The sequence below is a fragment of the Solanum pennellii genome, chromosome 11 (genome assembly GCF_001406875.1).
Source record: "Solanum pennellii chromosome 11, SPENNV200".
NCBI classification, from domain to species: Eukaryota; Viridiplantae; Streptophyta; class Magnoliopsida; order Solanales; family Solanaceae; genus Solanum; species Solanum pennellii.
This window is the reverse complement of record NC_028647.1, coordinates 1361044-1382925: the sequence shown is the minus strand read 5'-3', so window position 1 is coordinate 1382925 and position 21882 is coordinate 1361044. Positions and strand designations below refer to the sequence as shown.

General features: G+C 33.9%; 3 protein-coding genes across 3 annotated transcripts; all 3 read left to right on the top strand.

Moving 5' to 3' along the window:
• The first annotated feature begins 4347 nt into the window (after positions 1–4347).
• On the top strand, positions 4348–7406 carry LOC107004489 (pentatricopeptide repeat-containing protein At5g04780, mitochondrial). Its single transcript, XM_015202693.2, has one exon. The coding sequence runs from the start codon at positions 4405–4407 to the stop codon at positions 6271–6273; it is 1869 nt and encodes a 622-aa protein (XP_015058179.1). The 5' UTR covers positions 4348–4404; the 3' UTR covers positions 6274–7406.
• Positions 7407–8273: 867 nt separating this feature from the next.
• On the top strand, positions 8274–10177 carry LOC107004490 (40S ribosomal protein S17-like). The gene is made up of 2 exons (XM_015202694.2): positions 8274–8418; positions 9520–10177. The coding sequence occupies exon 2, from the start codon at positions 9548–9550 to the stop codon at positions 9980–9982; it is 435 nt and encodes a 144-aa protein (XP_015058180.1). The 5' UTR covers positions 8274–8418; positions 9520–9547; the 3' UTR covers positions 9983–10177.
• Positions 10178–10944: 767 nt separating this feature from the next.
• Positions 10945–20261, top strand: LOC107004488 (pentatricopeptide repeat-containing protein At5g04810, chloroplastic-like). Its single transcript, XM_015202691.2, has 10 exons — positions 10945–11846; positions 12751–12878; positions 14385–14525; positions 15235–15321; positions 15540–15693; positions 16051–16110; positions 17195–17623; positions 18470–18765; positions 18986–19115; positions 19519–20261. The coding sequence occupies exons 1-10, from the start codon at positions 10980–10982 to the stop codon at positions 20023–20025; spliced, it is 2799 nt and encodes a 932-aa protein (XP_015058177.1). The 5' UTR covers positions 10945–10979; the 3' UTR covers positions 20026–20261.
• The last annotated feature ends 1621 nt before the right edge of the window (positions 20262–21882 follow it).

The window sequence follows — 21882 nt, the reverse complement described above, 5'->3', positions numbered from 1 at the left end:
CTTCTTTCTTTTTGCTAATCCAATAAAGTATTAAAGCCACAATGAATGAAGTTGCTAGAATATGAGCACATGGATACCATATCATTATTAACATGTGCTTGAAAATTAGTAGAAACTAAAAGGAGGGTTAAATAAAATTACTGGCCTAAAATTAACAGATATTGTATGATAAGATTTATATATATTTATGTAACGTATTAGTCTGAAAGACAAACGTAAGAAAGAATAAAAGAAAAGATATATTTCAAATTATTTACGATTGTTTGGACAATTCCTTGATTGATAATGAAACATAAGTACTTGAGGTTGATATTGTGTTTGAGCATAAATTTCACTTGAAATTAAATATTTTTCAAAAGTTTTAGTACTTTAAAGTATTTATTTCATATTGAAATTGAAACAATTAAAAAGTACTCAACATAGTTTAACAATGTAAATTTTATTACATTATCAATAATTTTCTTTCTAATCAGCCATCAAACGACCTTTAAGAAATTTAGTAAATAACTATTACATTATCATTCTTGTTTATTAATCCTTCCATTCTGATTCCATACATAAAATATCTCTCAATCAAATGAGCCCTTATAAATTGTTTTCTACTTACCTTTAACAATATATATATTGTTAAAAAGTTTTTGGACCTTAGCTTAAAAAAATATTTTTCTTATCCAATTTTTTTGTTTTTTTTTCTTCAAAATCTTAGGGTGTCAACATTTAGAACTTATCTAACTGGAGCCCAAAATGCACAAACCATGGTGAGACAATGTGGGGGGTAACACAAATAGTCACTTTTCACTTTTTATAATTGGAAAACAACAATTTTTATATAAGTTTTAAATTTCATATATGCATGGAACTTTATGATATTATCCTAAAATTTTCACTAATGAAATTTAAAACTCTATCTCATTAAAAACATGACCGAAGAGTAGTTGATGGATCGTTAAAATGTAGGGGAATTGAGAGTCATAAAGTTTCATCCATAAAATTCGAAATGCTGTAAAATTATCTGCCTTTTAAGAATAAAATAAATTAAAAAGTGATTGATAAACGTTATTTTCATGATAGATTATATAGGGTAGCTTGTGATTTTTTTTTCATTTATTTGTTTTTGTATAGGTTAATGAAGGATGTGGTAGACAATGACCAACTTTAGTGGTGTCATGACTCTCCATCCATCCATTTACTAAATAAAAAATCACATGTAATTTGTCTATATAAAACAACTTTATATGTATACTCTGACTTATGGATTGATATGGCTGCTTATATATACACCAAGAAATTAAAGAATTGTGCTGTTTGAGTAATATTATAATGAGTGGAAAATCATAGTTTTTCTATCACTTTTTCTTACTTATAATCCTAGTCAAAGATATGCTATAATGATATATATATTTATTGTATGTTGTATGTGTATATTTGTGTGTGTAATGATTTTTGTGATTGAATTTGGGACTATTTGTGATAAGAATTGGATGTTAATAGATACAATGGAGGGGCCAATTTTATCTACAATTGTCTCATAACTTTTTTATGGCCCCATAACTTCTTTTTGTTTTATCCTTTTGAGCTAATGGAATTCTTTTTTTTTTCTCATTATTAATTCTTCAAAGTCAATTGGTTACTATTGGAAATAGAATCATGGTGGTTTTATTTAATTATTTATTTAATAAGAGAAAACAATGTAACACAAGGAGATAGATGGCTTATTGGTTGCTTTTTAGTTTGAACTACTTGTTGAAATGTAACTTTCATATATTGAGAGTTGCAAGTAGGGTAGATATGGTTTAGTCCTCAATAAGTCATGGGCAAATCTAGGTGGACCGGATCGGACGGATTCATCAGAACCCTATTCATTGAAAAAACGTATTTTATAAGTAGGGTAAAAATATTTCTCTTAAATTAATTAGAAGTTCATTTTTATATATACAAAAAACCCGTCGTTATTTTTCTTTTTTTGTAGATTTTTATATATTTAAAATTATGTGAAATAATAGATATTCGATAAAATAATTAAAATACACTAACTTTATACTTGACCACCATCATTTTGATGAAAGAGAAAGGTATTATATGTGGTAATAGCAAATGTAGCTCATAAAGATTTCCAATTTCATGTGGATTGCTTTTGCTTATGAAAGCAACACTTGTGATGGATGTTAAATGGAACACCTCATATATTATATGGTGATATATATTTGGATAAAAATGAAGTGAAATACACCACATGTCACTATAAGTAGGATTATATTGATATGTTATTGATATTTTTTTATACTAATCAAAATTATAATGAAATGAATAAATTTTTTTTATTTTTAGTTAAATTATTTGTGTTTGAACTGTGAAAGTAGAATGTATAGTGATGATAAGGAGGGGATATTCATCTTTAATGGTCCTTATATGATAACGAATTCAAATTAGTCAAAATTTTAAAAGAAATATTGGTTGGTGTCGGGTGGGGAACAAATAATATCTTAGTAAGAAATATAGATATATAACAATTATATATTCAGCGTAATTTCACAAGTAGTGAGGTTTAAAAAAACAATGTGTACCCAAAGCTTACATTTATCTTAAGAAGATATATAGTTGTTCTTAAAAGACGTAGCTCAATTGCTCGAGTAAAATTCTGAATTTTTATACAATTAGAAACTGACTAAAAAATTTTACAAATCTTTAGCCACAAATTATAAAATATTTCAACTATAGCTATATTACATGATATTTTCTAGGATAAATGACAGAATCCCCACCTTTATATTCTCTTATTACCATTATCCCATACTAGTTTTACAAATTCCCAAAACCCATCATTTTCACGCATCAGATTAATGTATCAGCGCATCAAGTTAATGTATCTCACGCATCAAATTAGTATATCATGTATAAAATTTACATCAGATTAGTGTATCATGTATAAAATGTAATATATCTTACTTAACGATTAATGTATCAGCGCTTATATTATTGTATCACTTTGAGGGATTTTCGTAATTATAAACATATAAGGGACAAATGATAATTTTGCCTTAAAAGTATGTAATTTATGTCCTTTGCCCTTTTTTCTAAAGATTTTCCATTCCGCCTAAGTTTTCCAATTAAAGGTAATTTTTACATGTAATAAAATTAGAAATAATTTGAACAATCTATGTGGGCCGTTATCGGGCCAATAGTCAGTGTAAGCTTCATTTAAAATTGGCCCAATAAACAAATCCAAAATTGCCATGAAAAATGCTAATGCTGATGGGCTTAAAGCCTTCTCTAATGGTGGTCCAATTAATTTTGTATTTTTGGCATCCAAGAAGTTGATTTATCAAAAATATGTATATTTTGGCTTACGAGCAAGGCAAATGACATATATGTCCTTGAGATCGAGGTCGAAATAAGCTTCCGGAAAAAGTTATGGTTCTAGTCAATAGAGAACTTTTGACGACGATAAGATATTATTTGTGATTAATCTAACAAGGTAGTTAGATTGACCGTACTATGACATTATTTCAATTTGTCATGAGTCACATGATTCTTTTTGTAGCTTTAAATAAAAGAGATGTATCATGATTGAAATAAAGGGAAGAGGTATCATGGAATGATATAAATAAATGAGAGGTATAAGAAAATAATAAGTTTAAAAGAAAAATCACGAACGAAAGTCAAATCACAATGATATAATTAGTGACTAATTCAATAAGACATATATTTGAATATAACATGAAGTCATATGTTATACCTCACATACTAATGTTTTGGAATATTTGTTTTTGTGTAGCTTTGAAATTGTAAAAAAGAGGTATCACACGTGAAATGATATAACTAAATGAAGAACGTATCATGAGCTAAATAAAGTAAATAAAGAGACGTAAATAAAAGAAAAAAGTGACATAAATTAAGATGAGGGATCATTTTAGGTTTCACGATGATCTAGTATTATTGCAAGTAATTCATCGATATATTGAATATAACACAAAGATATATCAGTCCATCATGACTTGCATATCAGGATAGTTTATAATCAATTAATCAGACACAAATCTTTAATTTCATTATTGATATCGAGATATGCCATAAAAGTAATAAGTTGATTTGAATTTTCAGCATACATAACTTAACCTAAAAAACCTATCCTTATCGACCTACCATTACCATTAATAGTTCCTCTCGTGGCCATTTCTGTCCTTCAACTTAACGATATTTATCTACATTAAACTCAAAATGATAACTTTTCGCAAACTATCGAAACCAAAAACGATAGATAATAGTAAAAAATTTAAATTATATTATTCACAAACCATATCGAATCGAATTATAATTATTTTTTAGAGTTACAACCAAATATAGAAAATAACCTCCCCTTATAAGTATTGATCAGTTTAAACACTTGGAACTGAAAGCCATGAAATGAAAGCCTTACAAAGATACAATTTTTTCAATCTCTGTAATGCTCGCCGGAGAAATTTATCCTCCGTCGCCGATGCTACACTTCATAAATCCGACGATGAAGAACACAGCGTTATTGGGGAATCCAAAAATTCAATTATTCTACCATATTTGCACCGGGCAGTACAAGAATGTGCGAAACAGAGGACTGCAATAAATGGAAAATCGGTGCATGCCCAGATTATAAAATGTGGATATGAAGCTGATATATTGACAACAAACATGCTCATCAATATGTATGCAAAGTGCGGCATTGTTGATTTTGCTCGCAAGGTGTTCGACGAAATGTCTCAGAGAAGTCTTGTTTCATGGAACACACTAATGGGTTCGTATATACAGAGCAGAGATGAAGATGAAGCTTTGCGTCTTTTCGTTCGAATGCAAAGGGAAGGTAGTCAGGTTAGTGGGTTTACTGTTTCAGGTGTTCTTTGTGCTTGTGCTGCTAAGTTTGCTGTTTTAGAAAGTAAACAATTGCATGGTTTTGCTATTAAGGTATCAGCGGAATCTAATGTTTTTGTGTCAACTGCTTTGCTTGATGTTTATGCTAAATGTGGGTTGATGAAAGATGCTTTTCGTGTTTTTGATTCTATGAATGAGAGAAATGAGGTTACTTGGAGTTCAATGGTTGCTGGATATGTTCAAAATGAGTTATATGAGGAGGCTATAATGTTTTTTCATAGGCTACAAAAGTCCGGGATAGAGCATAATCAGTTTATTCTTTCTTCGGTTATATCTGCTTGTGCTGCGATGGCTGCTTTGTTAGAAGGGAACGAAACGCATGCTATAGTATGGAAAACGGGTTTTGGTGCCAATGTTTATGTGGCTTCATCTCTTGTGGACTTATATGCAAGATGTGGAAGTGTTGACGAAGCGTATATTGTTTTTTCAAATGCTGAGGTGAAGAATGATGTAATATGGAATTCAATGATTTCTGGCTTTGCTAGAAATGCACGGTCTTTAGACGCTATGACGTTGTTTGAGAAAATGCAGTTAGTGGGATTTTTCCCGAATGAAAGGACTTACGTCTCTGTGTTATCTGCTTGTAGTCATATGGGTCTTGTTGACAAGGGGCGGATATATTTTGACAAGATGAAGAAAGAACATAACTTGTCTCCCAATGTATATCATTATTCATGTATGGTTGACATTCTTGGTAGAAAAGGTTTGGTTGAAGAAGCTAAGGATTTAATAGAAAATATGCCGTTTGCTGCAACTGCTTCCATGTGGGGTTCTGTCTTGGCCTCTTGCAGGGTGTGTGGAAATGTTGAGGTGGCTGAAATTGCTGCTAAGCATTTGTTCGAGCTCGAGCCTAATAATGCTGGGAACCACGTCTTGCTTTCAAACATATATGCTTCCAAGAAAAGGTGGGGTGACGTTGCATCAACAAGAAAGCTTCTTAAAGACAGTGAAGCGAAGAAAGAAAGAGGCAAGAGTTGGATACAGATAAAAGACAAGGTTCACACGTTCATGGTCGGGGAAAGAAATCATCCAAGCATTATAGAGGTTTATTCAAGATTGGATGAATTGTTGGTAGGTATGGAGAAGTTAGGTTACAAAGGTGAAACCGAACACGATCTGCATGATGTGGAAGTGAGCAGAAAACATGAGTTTCTGAGACATCATAGTGAGAAGCTTGCTTTTACATATGGATTGATGTGTTTGCCCTCAAATGCTCCTATAAGAATTATGAAGAACCTCAGGATCTGCGGGGACTGTCATTCCTTCATGAAGTTTGCTTCAAAAGTAACACGGAGGGAAATCATCGTTAGAGATGTTAATCGTTTTCATCACTTTACTAATGGATCATGTTCATGTGGAGAATTTTGGTAAAGAATGTAACTGCTTGGATTTTAGATCCTTTCTCTGAACCAAGTGTTTTGGTTCAGAAACGTGGAAAAAGTAATTAAAATCTGGCTCTTGTATACCTCGACATGTGTAAGAAATTAGAGGCATTACATCACGGAGTACCTGTTATGTCAACATAATGGTGTTACAACAACAAGCTGGTCAAAAACCACTTTCCTCTAAGCATCTGATGTGATTACAAACTTTGTAAACAAGCTGGACCTGGACTCCAGGCAGTGCCTTTCCCATAATATGATGAGCAAAGGCCATCAACTACATCTTCTAACACCACCAAGTTAGATTCTTATGACATCCAGACAGGGGCCAGAATAGCTTGGTCGGTCATTCCTCTTGCCAACAATCACGTTAGAATCTCCACACTCCAAATTTAGCAACCTGTTTTACAGGGTCCGTAATGTCAGGTCAGCGTCAGCAAAGGAAAGTTATCCAGGAGTATAATCAAGAGAGGAATCACCAAGTCATTTAGAATCTTATGGTCCTTGTGAGAAAAACATGGAAGAGTGTGTACTTTGTGACTTTGCTGCGCAGCTACTGATTCGTGATTTGTATCAGGTGGAAAGTTGGAGATTGAGAAAGGTGAATCATAACAATACTACCTCTCAACCTAATGGTCTCCTCACCGAGCAGAAGGGGACTGTTGTTACTGTTCGATCACACAAGAACTGATAGCTTGACAGGACTGACTGAGTGTGGAGGTAACCTGGTTGGTGAACGTAAAGAGATACTATTCGCTTGTGAAGCTGCACAGCTCATTTACCTCCTGAGCTCTTTTAGCTGATATTTTAGCTCAGAGAAGCTGTATTCACTACATTACTCCTGAAGTGTGAATAGAGGCTGTATAATGTAGTCCATTTTCTGATGAGGAGTTATGTGGAGGGACTTAACTCCAATCGGTAACATACCGTAAAGTTGTCTCTGTAGGACCTAAAGGTTACGGGTTTCATGAGTGGCATTTCATATTGATTGTGCCCTCTTCACTCTCTAACCCACCTCATCTTCACTGCTTTTAGGATAATATTTTTGCTTATATACCGAACACAAGAAAATAAGTAAAGAATTCACTTATTTTCCATCAAAGCATTTTTCTTCGTACCGAACACACCCTTTTATCTCTACTCCTTTTCTTTGGTTCTGTCCCTTATATCTTAATGATGTGTTTGGTTTTTCTTGGATTTAATTTTTGTTAGGTTGTGTGTTTCTAATTTTTATATGAGACAAGTTTATTAAATTTTGGAAATATACTTATATCAAGTGAAATATTTTTAAAGATGGTGTTTTATCGATACCCCTCAAACTATGAAAATACAATGCGTATCTTGTGACAAATATTTTCCGTAAGATATCCAATAGAATCAAAGTACTAATCAAGTTAATTGAAAGCTTCAATGCTCCGCTAGAAAGACAGAGACATGTCCCAAGTTCCAAAATATCCAACCAAATGTTACTTTCTCCGTTTATTTTTACTTTAACCATTATGTTAAAAATAAATTTATTTTTATCTGTCACTTTTAACATATTAAGAAAATAGAACTATTTTTCCCTATATTTTATGCTTAGCAAACATACAAAAGAAAAAAACTTTATACAAATCTTCTCCTGCCCAATCGTATTTTGTCTTTCTCTCTTTTCTTGTTTTATACAAACAAAAACTATACCATTGATTCTTTCGTATATATATATACCGAAACAGATTATACAATTGCTTCTTTGTATATATGTATAGCGAAATATACATATTAATATTCATAGACATAGAGCGAAATATACATATTAAAGTTTGCTATAAAATGCAATTATGCAAACAATAACATAACATATAAATATAATTTTTGCGTTTTCTATATTTGACAATTATTTTCTTTTTTTGGGCCTTATTTTGTTAATAATAACTAAATGAAATTTAACAATATACGTACATAGGATTTTTTCCCAAAGTTAGACATACCAGCGGCCCAAAAACAATTGGGCCAAAAAAAAGGAAGTTTTATAAGCCCATTTTTTTTCTGAGTGATACTAAAACCCTAATCTCCTTCACTTATATTTTTTCCATTGAAAGCTTACATTTTCTCAGTTGCCGCAGTCGAGTCCTCCGCCGCTCCAATTCTTCAAGTAAGCTTTTTGTTTTCTGCAAATTTCACTTCTTTCTGTATCGATTGATCACAAATTTGAATGTTTATTCGTAATATGAATATAGTCTAGTTGCATGATTTATCTGTTAATTTATGGATCTAATCGAATATATATAGAAGTTTGGTACATTTGTGATTTTTTCTCTCATACGGTCATTCAACGAGTAGTTATTATCTCATAAAGTTATGTTTTGTGTTGAGAAAAACTGGAATTAAGATAGCAAGTGATAGTTGAGTGACTAGCTGTTTTAATTTGGTAGTATTTGCTGTTTTGTTAATTAGTTTGATAATTCATGATTTAATACAGAAGTTTAGAACAGTTGAATATATTGTTTGTGTTATATCTTTTGTTACAGAAGATAAGATAAACTATTGTATTTTGGAGTTGATTCACTGAGTAATTTTTATTATCGAAATGATTTGTTTGTACTTGAAAATTTAAGGTAGATCTGTTAGGTAGCATTGTTCTAGTGTTTCATGTTATTAGGCTGAAGAAGTAAGATGATGTGTGCTGTAATTGAAATTGGAAAGTTTACGGTAGGTCATTTATTGTTTGAATTGGTTTATTTGAGTGAACGATTTCCGTTGATTGTTCCACAATGATAGTTTTTGCTATATATGCTTCACATGATAGAGTTTTGAATGGTTGATATGTAATGTGAGAGCATCACCTGGAATGAGGATGTAATACAGGGTTTTGATTTTGACTTGTATAAGTGTCTTGTTTACGCTGTAGGCTTTTGTTATTTCTGGATAGCTAGTTGTGTGTGGATATGCTACGATTTTCTTCAGATATACTGGTGATTGATAGTTGGTAGGAGTACTAGAAAAGTCGGTAATTTCAATTAATATTTGGAGGGTGTGGTGGAGTGAGTCCTTGCACCATCTTTATCAAAACAGTAGTATTTGGAGTGATTCACGTCCTAACGGAGTGCATTGTTATAGTATCTAATCTTGACTTTGTTTGTGATTGAGTCATTGATTAGTGCTCGATTAGTTCCGACTAACAAAAATCCAGTACAACAGTAAGGGATTACTGTGAAGGACTGTTTCAGTAATTCTTATTTTATCTATTTAACAGGTTTCCATACTAAGAAGCTTCAGCGAGGATGGGTCGTGTACGTACCAAGACCGTGAAGAAGTCATCCAGACAGGTAATTGAGAGGTACTACTCCAAGATGACCTTGGATTTCCACACCAACAAGAAGATATTGGAGGAAGTTGCCATTATTCCTTCAAAGCGTCTCCGCAACAAGATTGCTGGGTTCTCCACCCACCTTATGAAGCGTATTCAGAAGGGACCTGTTAGAGGCATCTCCCTGAAATTGCAAGAGGAGGAACGTGAGAGACGTATGGACTTTGTTCCTGATGAGTCTGCCATTAAGACCGATCTGATTGAGGTCGACAAGGAGACCCTTGACATGCTTTCAGCTCTTGGCATGTCTGACCTTCCCGGCGTTGTCAAGCAGGCTGCAGAACCACAAGCAGTAGCAGCTCTCCCAACCTTTGGTCGCGGTGCTGGTGGTTTTGGCAGGAAATACTAAGAGAGTACAATATAAGATGTGAACAAATTTAAATCGAGTTTTTGGTAGACTACATGTTTTAGATATATCTTCTTAATTTTGTTCAAGGATTATTATGCCAAAGTTCCATGTTTATTTTGTTTTGAGAGATGATGGTGAACTATTGAATCTTTGGTTCTAAATGCACTCTATCTATTTCCAATTACATTTTGCTTCTGGAGAGTGTTAACATGGTGCATTTTCGTTCTTTCGTAGAAGATATACTATAGTATGATTAGCATTTAGGTTATTAATTACACTTCTAATGTTGAAAATTTAGTAACTACTTTTCAGGGGAATTGATGGCACAAATAATTTTAAATAAAGTTAAATTCCATTTCTTTTAACCTAATGTCCAATTCATTTTGAAATCTGATTAATTTGCATTCATGTTCAAAAGTTCAATTTTAGGGGCAAAGTCCTTCATATTAAAGGTAACGTAATTTCTTAGTTCAAAAAACTTAAGATTTTTAATTAAAAATAATATACTGATATTATCGTATACAAAGTATAGTGTTAAGCTATGAGTCCAAAGCGATCTAGCAAACAACAACACTTGTTTTCCATATGAAGTTTGGAAATCAAAGACAATCCTTGAGTGAAATGTATTATTTTTATGTTAGTTGACCTAAGTCGCAAAAACCTATCTTATCATACTCTTTTGTGGTTTAAATTTTGAATTGATTAAGATGAAATTATGAAATTTGATAATTAGTTATCGAAATATCGTGGTTGAATGATAATTCTTTCACTCTTAATTAGAGGTCGTGAATTTTCGCTCTGAATTTCTTAAAGGGTCTAATATTGGTCACACACGGTCCATTTAACGAGTATTACACGACATAAACCTAACGTGGATATCAAATATCGAGAGAGTGAAGTGTATTTTTATCAATTACCAAAATTGCCCTTGAAGTGCCAGAGAGCATTTTAACATTATGAACTCTCAACACAGTGTTGAGCTCTCTCAGTGGAGTTGATGATAATGGACAGCATTATCTTCTCCCTCTCTTCCACCGCACACTACTCACCATCTCCGCCACCCTTCGCCACCTCCATTCTCGCCGGAAAACATCATCCCTCCACCACCTGCATCCTCTCCCTGAAATCATCCTCTGACTCCACTGAAAAACCCACCACCTCCACCAGCCTCCGCCGCCCCACCACCAATAAGCCCCCTGATATCACCACTCATTCTCAGAATCTCGAATTTTCCAAAAACCCCTTAAAACTTCTCCTTAATTCCCCTCCTAACACTTCATCACCACCAATCCTCAGTAACAAACTTTGGTTATCTAACAAACTCTCACCACCCCCACCCCCATCCGCACCATCGAGTCCCCCCACTGAAGGAGATGAGAGTGATTTAGACAGTTCAGATGTTGAAGAAATGCAAAAAAGTAGTGAATTTAGGGAAAAAGGGAAAGTCTTTATTGGGAATTTACCAATTTGGGTTAAGAAGAAGGAGCTCACTGAGTTCTTTAGACAATTTGGGCCTATCAAGAATGTGATTTTGATAAAGGGTCATCATGAGACAGAAATGAATAAGGGATTTGGGTTTGTGATATATGGAGGCTCAACTGCAGAAAAGGCAGCAATGAAGGCTGTTGAGTTTGATGGGGTTGAGTTTCACGGGAGGGTGTTGACTGTTAAATTGGATGATGGGAGGAGAATGAAGGCGAAAACCGAGGAAAGGAGGAGGTGGGTGGAAGGAGAAGATGATGTGGAGTATAGGTCCAAGTGGCATGAGGAGAGGGAAGGCTCAAGAAATGGTTTCAGAAAGGTTTTAGATACAGAGCCAGAGAATTGGCAGGCCGTTGTGCAAGCTTTCGAGAGAATCAAGAAGGTATCATGTATATTGAGTTTCCCGCAATTTACTTTTCTTGCATTGCTCATAGCTCCTTGAAGTGTAATTTCAGTAAGGTTGGAGCAAAACAATGAAGGAAGATAAGGAATTGGAATTCTAAGTATGTAGTATGGGATTTGTTCTTGTAACTATAGTTTTGGTGCTTACTTTTGCATGCTAATGTGATTTTACTTTTTACTAATGAGTAATTGATAGTCTTGACCGTATTAGCAAAGCTTAAACTAGATCCCTCAAAAGTGATATAGGCTGTGAACATGTTTCATATGCAGTGCATGTTTATCTACTTGGTTATTTTGAATTGATTGACTCTTTCTTTATACCCCAGAGACTTGGAATTTAGGCCAAAATATCCTTTTGAGTCCTGACATGCTAATAATGCTACCATTATTAGGCTGCAAAATGAAGGGAATCAATTTTCTTTCATAAGATGTAGCTTGTCCATCAAAATGATGTACCTCTGGCCCATTTTATGTAAATGAATATATGTTCTTGAAACATTTGAATGTTGTACAGAACAATATTGTTAGTAAAATGGTGGCTAATATTCTGGACTCCCCGTTATAGGAAGAGTATTTTATATGAGGATACAAGTTTTAATATTGCCAAAAATATGAGTCTCATTAGTGCAAGTTGTGATTATACACTTGCTCTTTTTATTGCTTATCCACAACCACAATGTGATTATCAAATAAAAGGTCATGTATATTCTTGCTATATTCTATATCTATTCGAGTCTCATAAGCTTCTTCTCTATGAAACAATGGATTTTACTTCGGTTGACAGGTAATTAGCTAATTTATACTCGAAGTGGGTAAAGTACAACATGCTTCTGCAGAGATCTTGATCATATTCTTTCAGAGGAAGTGATACCTTCTTTTTGTAGCCATCCAGGAAAGAGTTTGGTTTAATGGTGAACTATTATGGACGGCGTGGTGACATGCATCGTGCACGTGAAACCTTTGAAAAGATGCGTGCTCGAGGGATAGAGCCAACAGTTCATGTGTATACCAAGTAAGTTCCCCTGCCAAACTGTTGTTTATGTTTTAATTAGTCCTTTGTTAAGCAAAATATTGTCGGAAATTACTCCCTACACTAGTGAGTAGATATGTTGAAAGCCAATGTATTTTTCTCCATCCATTCTTGACATTCTTTCCCTTCCCCTTTTCCTGAAGCCAGTGCTCATTGCCCGCTTCCTCTTCTTATCTATTGCTTAGGACAATTGACCATGATCCTGGTGGAATTTGGTCGATAAGTAACTGTCTAGGCTTCCTCTACTTTCTGCTATTTTGTAGTTTTTCTGGATTTTGGTACTTTTTCCCCTCATTTTGCATATCCTATTTGGAATCACGCCTAGAATAGAAGTCTTACCTCAATTAAGAGTCTTGCCTAGGCCCTAGATTAGGAGTTTAGGTGTAGGAGTTGCAAACAGTTGTTTAACATTATTTTACTTTATTAATCTTTTCGATAATCGCTTATTCTCATTGTTTTCTTAACATAATTCTTGCTGAAATTTTCTCTTTTCCCAAGGTTTGAACATGAGTTAATTTATTAATTGCATAGTTTGTGCTCCTTCATTTTTATTTTTATTTTTGAAAACTGGGAACATGTATTCCTCTACATACCTTAACGCTGGCCACCTCCAAATATGAGCTTACAAGGAGAATATTAATTACAAAACTCCTAAGAAGTTCATTATCTGAACTTCATCTTCTATCTTTACATTACTCTTTACACCAAAAACATACAATTGTGATACAGCTCCATTTTTATCTTTTGTATGGAACTAGATCTGCCTCAAAAAAATCTCACATTTTTCTCCTTCCATATATTCCACCAAATACTGGCTGTTATGTTCTCTACCATCATTTTTTACTCTTACTCCCACCTCTTCTTATCTAGCAGCTTAGTAAATCTGCAGTGTGCTATGACGTTGTCCATTCCTCCCTACCCAAACAGATAAAAAATGCCCAAACTTGTGTAGTTACCTTACAATGAAGGAACAAGTGACTATTAGTTTCTGCAGCCCCCACACGTAAAGGGAATCTAGAGGCTACTTAAGTTTCCTTTTCTGAAGTGCCTCATTGGGTGAGGCATTCTTTTGTCACCACTAGCCATGTAAAACATTTCTACTTTGTTGGTGCCTGCTTTTCCAAGTAGCTTTGCATGGACCTTTGGGACTTCCTTCCATCTCAAATAGACTCCACTTGTGAACTTTATTCACTTAGAACTGCCCATCTTCATTGTGTCTCTATCTAATTTTCTTCTCGTCCAGTGGTTGTCCCATGAAATTTCCCACTCTTCCTCCATTTCTCTTTACTCTCTCGTACTCGAAAAAGGAAATTTTCCTTCAATGTTGGTTGGAAATATTTATTCACTGTTAAATACTCAAAATGTTTGTGTTCATTCTCTTAGTATGGCTAAAGCATCTAGGAAATTTTTACTACTTCACTCGTTGGGCTTCAAGTTCATTGCTCAAAAAGCTTTAATTTTACCATATTCTCTGTATTGTTATTGCAGCCTCATCCATGCTTATGCAGTGGCTAGAGACATGGAAGAAGCACTATCTTGTGTGAGGAGAATGAAAGATGAAGGAATTGAAATGAGTCTCGTGACTCACAGCATCCTTGTTGATGGATTTGCAAAACTGGGCAATATAGAGTGAGGAATCGACCTGCCTTTAATTGTTATTCACGCAGCTTCGTCTCTGGTTACCTCTTCTTTAAAAGCTTTTGTCTGTGTTGATATTTTGGTTGTGTTTCCATTGGATTTTTATAAGGTTGTGTAGTTTGAAAGTGTATTGCTCTCATTTTAATCTTGGTTTAGTAAATGACATAGGAAATGTAAAATAAAATACTGAAGTTTGAAGTTAAAATTTCAACCGTAAGTCAACAACAATTTTATTGACTGTATTGCAAATGTGGATATATTAACTGTGCATAATTGTATTACTGAGTTATTTGTTGGAATATAGAAATATATAATCTATTTCTAGGTTTTATTTAGTGTGTATATAATTATGATAGCTATATGGATTATGGGCTAATCCAACACAACCCCCTGCGGGAATAAGATGTCCTGTCTCAAACTGTGGGAGTGCTTGCTAGATTATTTTGTTGCTTGACAGCTCTTGAAGTAATTGAAACTGATTGTACGCAATGACATCTTCCCACAATGTAGTCTTGATTTTATGCTGGAATTCTTTGAGGTCAATACATGATACCTGAAACAATGTCTTCACACTAAAGCTACTTTTGTGCTATCAAGTTTTTTTTTTTTTTGGGAGAAACTAGTTATCTCAACTTCTGTTTGGGTTACATAGTGAGAACCTTGTTCCTAATCTTTCAAAGGTTGTTCATTTTTGTGGAAGAGCTGCAGAGCAATGGTTTAAGGAGGCTAAAGAGAGGCATCTGACTTTAAATGCTATTATATATGGCAGCATCATATATGCTAACTGGTATGTTTTCTTTAATATTTAGCATTTCTGCTTTTCAATTTTAAGTTGGAGTTCATTATGATCTTATATTATGCATGCAAATTCAAACTAGCGAACCATTTTTCCGATTCCCAGTGTTCACTGAAATTCACTCTTCACGCTCCCTGATATTTCATTCATGTTTGTTGGATATCATTGCAAGTTAATGTTATCTGTTTGGGTTTTTAATGAACTGACAGCCAAACATGCAATATGGACCGAGCTGAAGAGTTGGTTAGGGAGATGGAAGAAGAGGGTATTGATGCTCCAATTGATATCTATCATATCATGATGGATGGTTATACCTCGATAGGAAATGAGGACAAATGTCTCATTTTATTTGATAGACTTAAGGCAAGTATCATTCAGGATAATTGCATAGATGAATGGAACTTATGCTTGGTCAAATGTTTTTCTGTACTACATACAATATAGAATAGTATGAAAAATTATCAACCTACAAAATAAATGCATGATGTCACTGTTTAGTATGGAACTCTTCACAGAAGGATACTATAATTTCTTTTAAAAAAAGAAACACCTTTCTGAACAATGTTCTGAAAGGAGAAAATACAAAATCTTTGACAGTGTTTTGAATATGAAATAGGACTTCTGAGTAGACCTAGCAATGGTCATGAACAGCTATGCGTTCTTTGAATCTTTATTTGCATTCCTGAATTGTCTAATGTGGTATTGTAATTTCTCTTGCAGGAGTGTGGATTTACACCTTCAGTTGTCAGCTATGGATGTTTAATGAATCTCTTTATCAAGGTGCCTTTTTGTCATTCCTGCCAGTGAATTTGTAACTTCCATTCATTAGCATGCTGATTTGTTTTTTGATCTTTTGTAAGACATTCTGATCTGATACCTGTAACAGAGTTCATATAAATAGTAGCAATGGGCAAAAAGGATAATTTAGTTCCACTGGGAGTCATGACCATGGTCTCCTACTGGAGACCCAGAGTTTGCCTCCTCAAAACCAAAAGTTCCAACAATACGGTTGACTTAGCTTGTGGAATTTTTAAACCAATAAATTCTAGCAATTCTGTAAGCAGCAAGTTCCCATAAGGTGCTGGAGACTAGAGTCATGTGCATCAAGTCAGTTATTTAACTAAATTGAATTGCTTGGTCTTATTATCTGCATTCATCCCTTTCCTTATATACAGCAAGTTTAAAAGGTGTCTGTCTTTCAACATTGTTCATGTCTTAGAATAACAGGTGCAATATGCCATCTTGATAGTCTCAATTTTGAGGCTATTGCTTTCTCTGGCTTTTACAGCGTTGCTGGTTTATAACACTAAGTAAAGACGAACAACATCTGGTGAAGTGTTTTAAGTATCAATCCAACACTCAAATTTAAATGTTTTACTATTCTTACTTATCAGAAAATATTTTACTAATTCCATGGTCTAAAGCTATGGTATTCCTGCAATATGAAAACTTTACTCATTTGGGCCTATACTTCTAGTAATTAATCTCCAGAGGTGAATCTAAGATTTAAACTTGATGGGTTCAGCCTTTGAGGTTCTAGACCTGAACTCATTATATAAAAAAATTAATGGGTTCAGATAACTTCAGATCTAGTGCATGTTGAAATTTCAGTAGATTTTCACATATATATCTGTGCTCCACGTCGAAAATATTGGGTTTTACCCTGTGCGCACCCAAAGGATAGCGGCTGCGGGTTTCCCTTGTCATCAAAAAAATAAAAAAAAATAAATATTGGTTTTGGATGAACCCCGCACGAAAAGGTTGCATCTGCCCCTGCTAATTGCAATATATTGAATTGCTGATGAGTTGTTGCACAACTTCTTAATCAATTTGAAATTTGTATATCAATTTTGTACCCTGGCAGGTTGGTAAAGTCTCCAAAGCTTTTGAGGTCAGTGAAATGATGAAGTTGGCTGGCATAAAGCATAACATGAAGACATATTCCATGTTGATCAACGGATTCATTAATTTGAAAGATTGGGCAAATGCATTTGCAATTTTTGAGGATGTGATAAGAGACGGCTTGAAGCCAGATGTGGTCCTCTATAATAACATTATCAGAGCATTTTGTGGCATTGGTAACATAGAACGTGCTGTACGTATAGTTGAGGAAATGAAAAAGGAGAGGCATAGACCTACTTCACGGACTTTTATGCCAATTATACATGCCTTTGCTAAAGCTGGAGAAATAAGAAAAGCACTTGACGTTTTTGATATGATGAGAAGGAGTGGCTGCATCCCAACTGTTCAGACTTTCAACGCATTAATTCTTGGACTTGTTGAGAAACTTCAGGTAAATCTATGTTCCAGAATCTAGTTTTCATTTGGACACGCTTAAAAAAGAAATATTTGTGTTACCTGTCCATTTCTATAAAGGGTACTGGACGTGGTATGTGTACTGACTGACAGGTTCCAGTGATTTATATACGTATTTGTTTTTTTTAGTAACTTTCTAAACAACCAATTATAAACCACCAAGAATTCACATGAAAATATATTCTTGTGGTGAACTTGTGGACTTCTGCCTCACCACTCATCTGCACTTCCTGTAGAAAGTTAAAATAGAAGAACAACTTTCTCTCATAGTCATTCTGGTTGGGTTGACCGAGAAGTAATCAGGCGTAAAATTAATCAAATGGAAAGATGTAGCTTTATGGCTTTGTTATGCTTAGCAAACCAGCATAGTTAGACTAAGTTCTAACGTACCTATCCTAACAAATGAATTCATGTGCCAAATTACTGATTCTTCATGAAAATGCACTCTCATTTACAACTTGAGAGTGCATTCTTCCTGCTTCCGTATAGTAGAAAGTATTGTACAGCCCTTATGACAAAAAATTGGTGACCTTTCAAAGAAGAGAAACCTTCATTGACCATTTAGACAGAAATAAACTGATCTATATCTGGAGTTGATGTAGCAAACTGTGGACATTATCAGCATGAAATGCTATATGGATATTAAGGATCAACAACTTTTGTATCTTGTGCCTGGTCTTTTGCTGTGTGATTGAACTCCTTTACTTACGGGTTCAACTCTCATAGTGTAGTCTGTAATTCCATGTTTGAAAATTATCAGACCTATCAAACTTATTTTTGTAGACCTTTTTCATTTGTTTGCTTTATATTTAACTCGATGCAGATGGAGAAAGCTGTGCAAGTTTTAGATGAGATGTTGCTTGCAGGAATTAGGCCAAATGAGCGTACATATACAACCATTATGGATGGTTATGCATCTCTTGGCGATACAGGAAAAGCTTTTGAGTATTTTTCAAGAATTAAAGATGAGGGTCTGGAGCTTGACATATATACATATGAGGCATTACTCAAGGCATGCTGTAAAGCAGGCAGGATGCAAAGTGCTTTGGCAGTGACAAAAGAAATGAGTGCCAAAAACATCCCGAGGAACACCTATGTGTACAACATATTAATTGACGGGTATGGACTCTACATATTTGGTTGTATCTGCTGCTTGCAAACTATTTTATAGCATCAGAACTTTCATCTGATTTTGGATCTTTGGAGGATGGGAGGAAGGAAATAAATGTTGATTAGCACATTGCTTTTAACAGCTATATAAACCTTCTATTTGATGGTATTTTGCCTCCAGCTATCTTCTATACTGTATCGCGTCATATTTGCTATGTTCTCTGTGCAGATGGGCTCGAAGAGGTGATGTTTGGGAGGCTGCTGACCTGATGCAACAAATGAGGCAAGAAGGGGTTCAACCTGACATCCATACCTATACTTCTTTCGTAAATGCTTGTTGTAAAGCTGGAGACATGCAGGTATCCATTTGATGATATTATATAGTTTAGATGCTTTCATGTTTGCTAATTCAGCTTCGTCAAAATGCCTGCAAATGGATATTTGGTCTCGTTTGTTGCTTTGTGTACTGTTCTATACGTTTAACTTTCAGTAATGATGTGCTTTAGACTTATTGGGTTTTTCAAGCACTTCCTATGAACATCCTGGAATTTAATACTATGTGAAATATGTTTTGACTCATGTAGCGTTTCAAGTCTCCAACTTCGTGGTTCTACTAATGCTTCTGCTAGTCGAATTTGAGTGTAGTTGCTTTGACTCTTATCGTATGCTCTGCATAGTGGTAGCTTTTATTGGCAAAAGAATGTATGCTCTTTATTTTCCCAAATATCCAAATGACTACAATCAGTTCTCTTTTCGTTTCAGAAAGCGACAAACACAATTCTAGAGATGAAAAGGTTTGGGGTTAAACCTAATGTTAAAACTTACACCACTCTCATACACGGGTGGGCACGGGCTTCACTTCCTGAAAAGGCTCTAAAATGCTTTGAAGAGATGAAGCGATCTGGTTTGAAGCCAGACAAAGCCGTCTATCATTGTTTAATGACGTCGCTGTTGTCAAGGGCCACAGTTGCTGAATATTACATTATAGAGGGGATCCACCGTGTTTGTGAAGAGATGGTGGAGTCTGGATTGACTGTTGATATGGGAACTGCAGTTCATTGGTCCAGATGCTTGCGGAAGATTGAGAGGACCGGAGGTAATTTAACCGAAGCACTTCAGAAGACCTTCCCTCCTGATTGGATTTCCCACAGAAATCTTAATGCACCTTCAAATAACACTGGGAATACTGAAGGGTCAGACAACGATGATTACGATGATGGTCCGTTCTATGAGACTGACAGTGACGATGATACAAATGCCCCTGCGTAGCTTGATGAAATTCGGTTGCCACGCTCTCCATCTGTTTAGATGTACTAGGTTGAGCTGTTTTTGTGTAGAAAATACAGAAAAGAGGTGTTAGATGTAGATGAAATTTTGACACTAGTTGTGTCTTCATGTTGTCTGATCAAGATTGCAAAATTCAATCTATTCTTGTTGTAAATGTCTTTACTTTTTTCCAGATATCTTGGAGATATTGTAGCCAACAGAAAATCATGTGTCTTCAACCTGAAATGTATATTATGTTTTTTTTTTGTTTTTTTCCCTTGGTTGAGTTTTTTTTTTTACAAACGACGGTGTCCAGACTAGAGACGATTACTTCCATTACGAACCAGAAAGACACTAAATTCTCCTTTTGAAATGGTGAATCGCGGTAAAAAGTCATCTTGCCCTTACCCTTGAATTCTTACGTCTTAATGAAAAACGTTTGAACTTCAATTTAACTTTTATCTCTGATTGGTGTCTTATTTAGCACTTAACTTTTTTGCCTTTGCTAAGATTTAAACTCTAATCTCTCGTGATTTTCACACACTCTATTGAATATTAAGTTTCACCCTTAGTTGCATGATACTTGATTATTGTCACACAATTTTTTTATATTAGATCATAAATTTCAAAAGTCTTTTTCTATTTTTTATATTTTATGTCCTATCAAACAATGCTACATAAATTGAAACCACGAACATATGGTACTAAAATTTGCTTTGTTTAAGGCATGTTTGTACCATCAAAATATGGTCTACTAGACACTAAGTAGCATAGAATTTGTTACAAGAAATTTGGAAATTCTTTGTTGGATTTTATTATATTCTAAAAAAAGATGATGTAATAATTTATGTTCCCTAAATTTTAAGAAGAAAAAAAAGGAATTGTACTATATTCCATTTAACTATGCAAACAATACTATCTAAATGTAAAAGGTTAAAAAGGAAGAGGATAAGAATCTTGGTGAAACAAAAAGATGCTTATACAAAAGAAATGAGACAAAAAAAAAAACAAATAAATGGAAATAATAAAAGTTTAGTTCAAGTGCTAATTGTTGAGGTTTGAATAGATGAAACGAGATCTCTTGGCCTTTTACGATTTGAATAGAAGAAAAATAATTTTTTGTCATCTTTCATGTGGAAAAAAATAAAGATATCTTATATATAAAAATAAAATTTCTTATGAAAAAGATATAAAACTATTTTCTTTTTGTAAAAAGCTTTTTTTTTCTTTTTCCTGACATGTAGTAATTTGTTAAATAAATATTTGAAAATTTGAATTACATATATTTTTATGTACTAAAGTGAGATAACTCCTATTTTTAATTCTAATTTTATATATATAGAAATGCTTGGGATCATATTTAAGGGCAAGATAAAGACAGTCAGGTGCATAAAGTATTTCGTATATATATTATGTGATTATAAAAAAAAAGATTACACCTTCGTTAGCGATTACTTCCAATTAAAATGAAATCATATGAGTTATTTTTGTTAGATATAAATAATGTATTTCACTATGTTTTGAAAATCTAAATGTTGTTGCATTTCCTAATTAAATAAATAAAGCTATTTAAGAACTTTCCTCTAAATTGAATGCACCTAAATTTTATAAAACGTGAAATATTTTCGAAAAAAAATATATTTGGATAATAGCAGCATAATATTGACCTGAATATGTCAGACTTAATTAGTAATTAGGAATAAAAAATTGTCCCATAATTATTTATCACTATCCTAAAACATGCTAAGAAATGCAAGAATTGATAATTAATTAGTTACAACTCCCTTAATTGACTTCTATTATTAAAAACATATCTCAGAACCTACAATAATTATCTGAATTTGGTCATTCACGTATTTC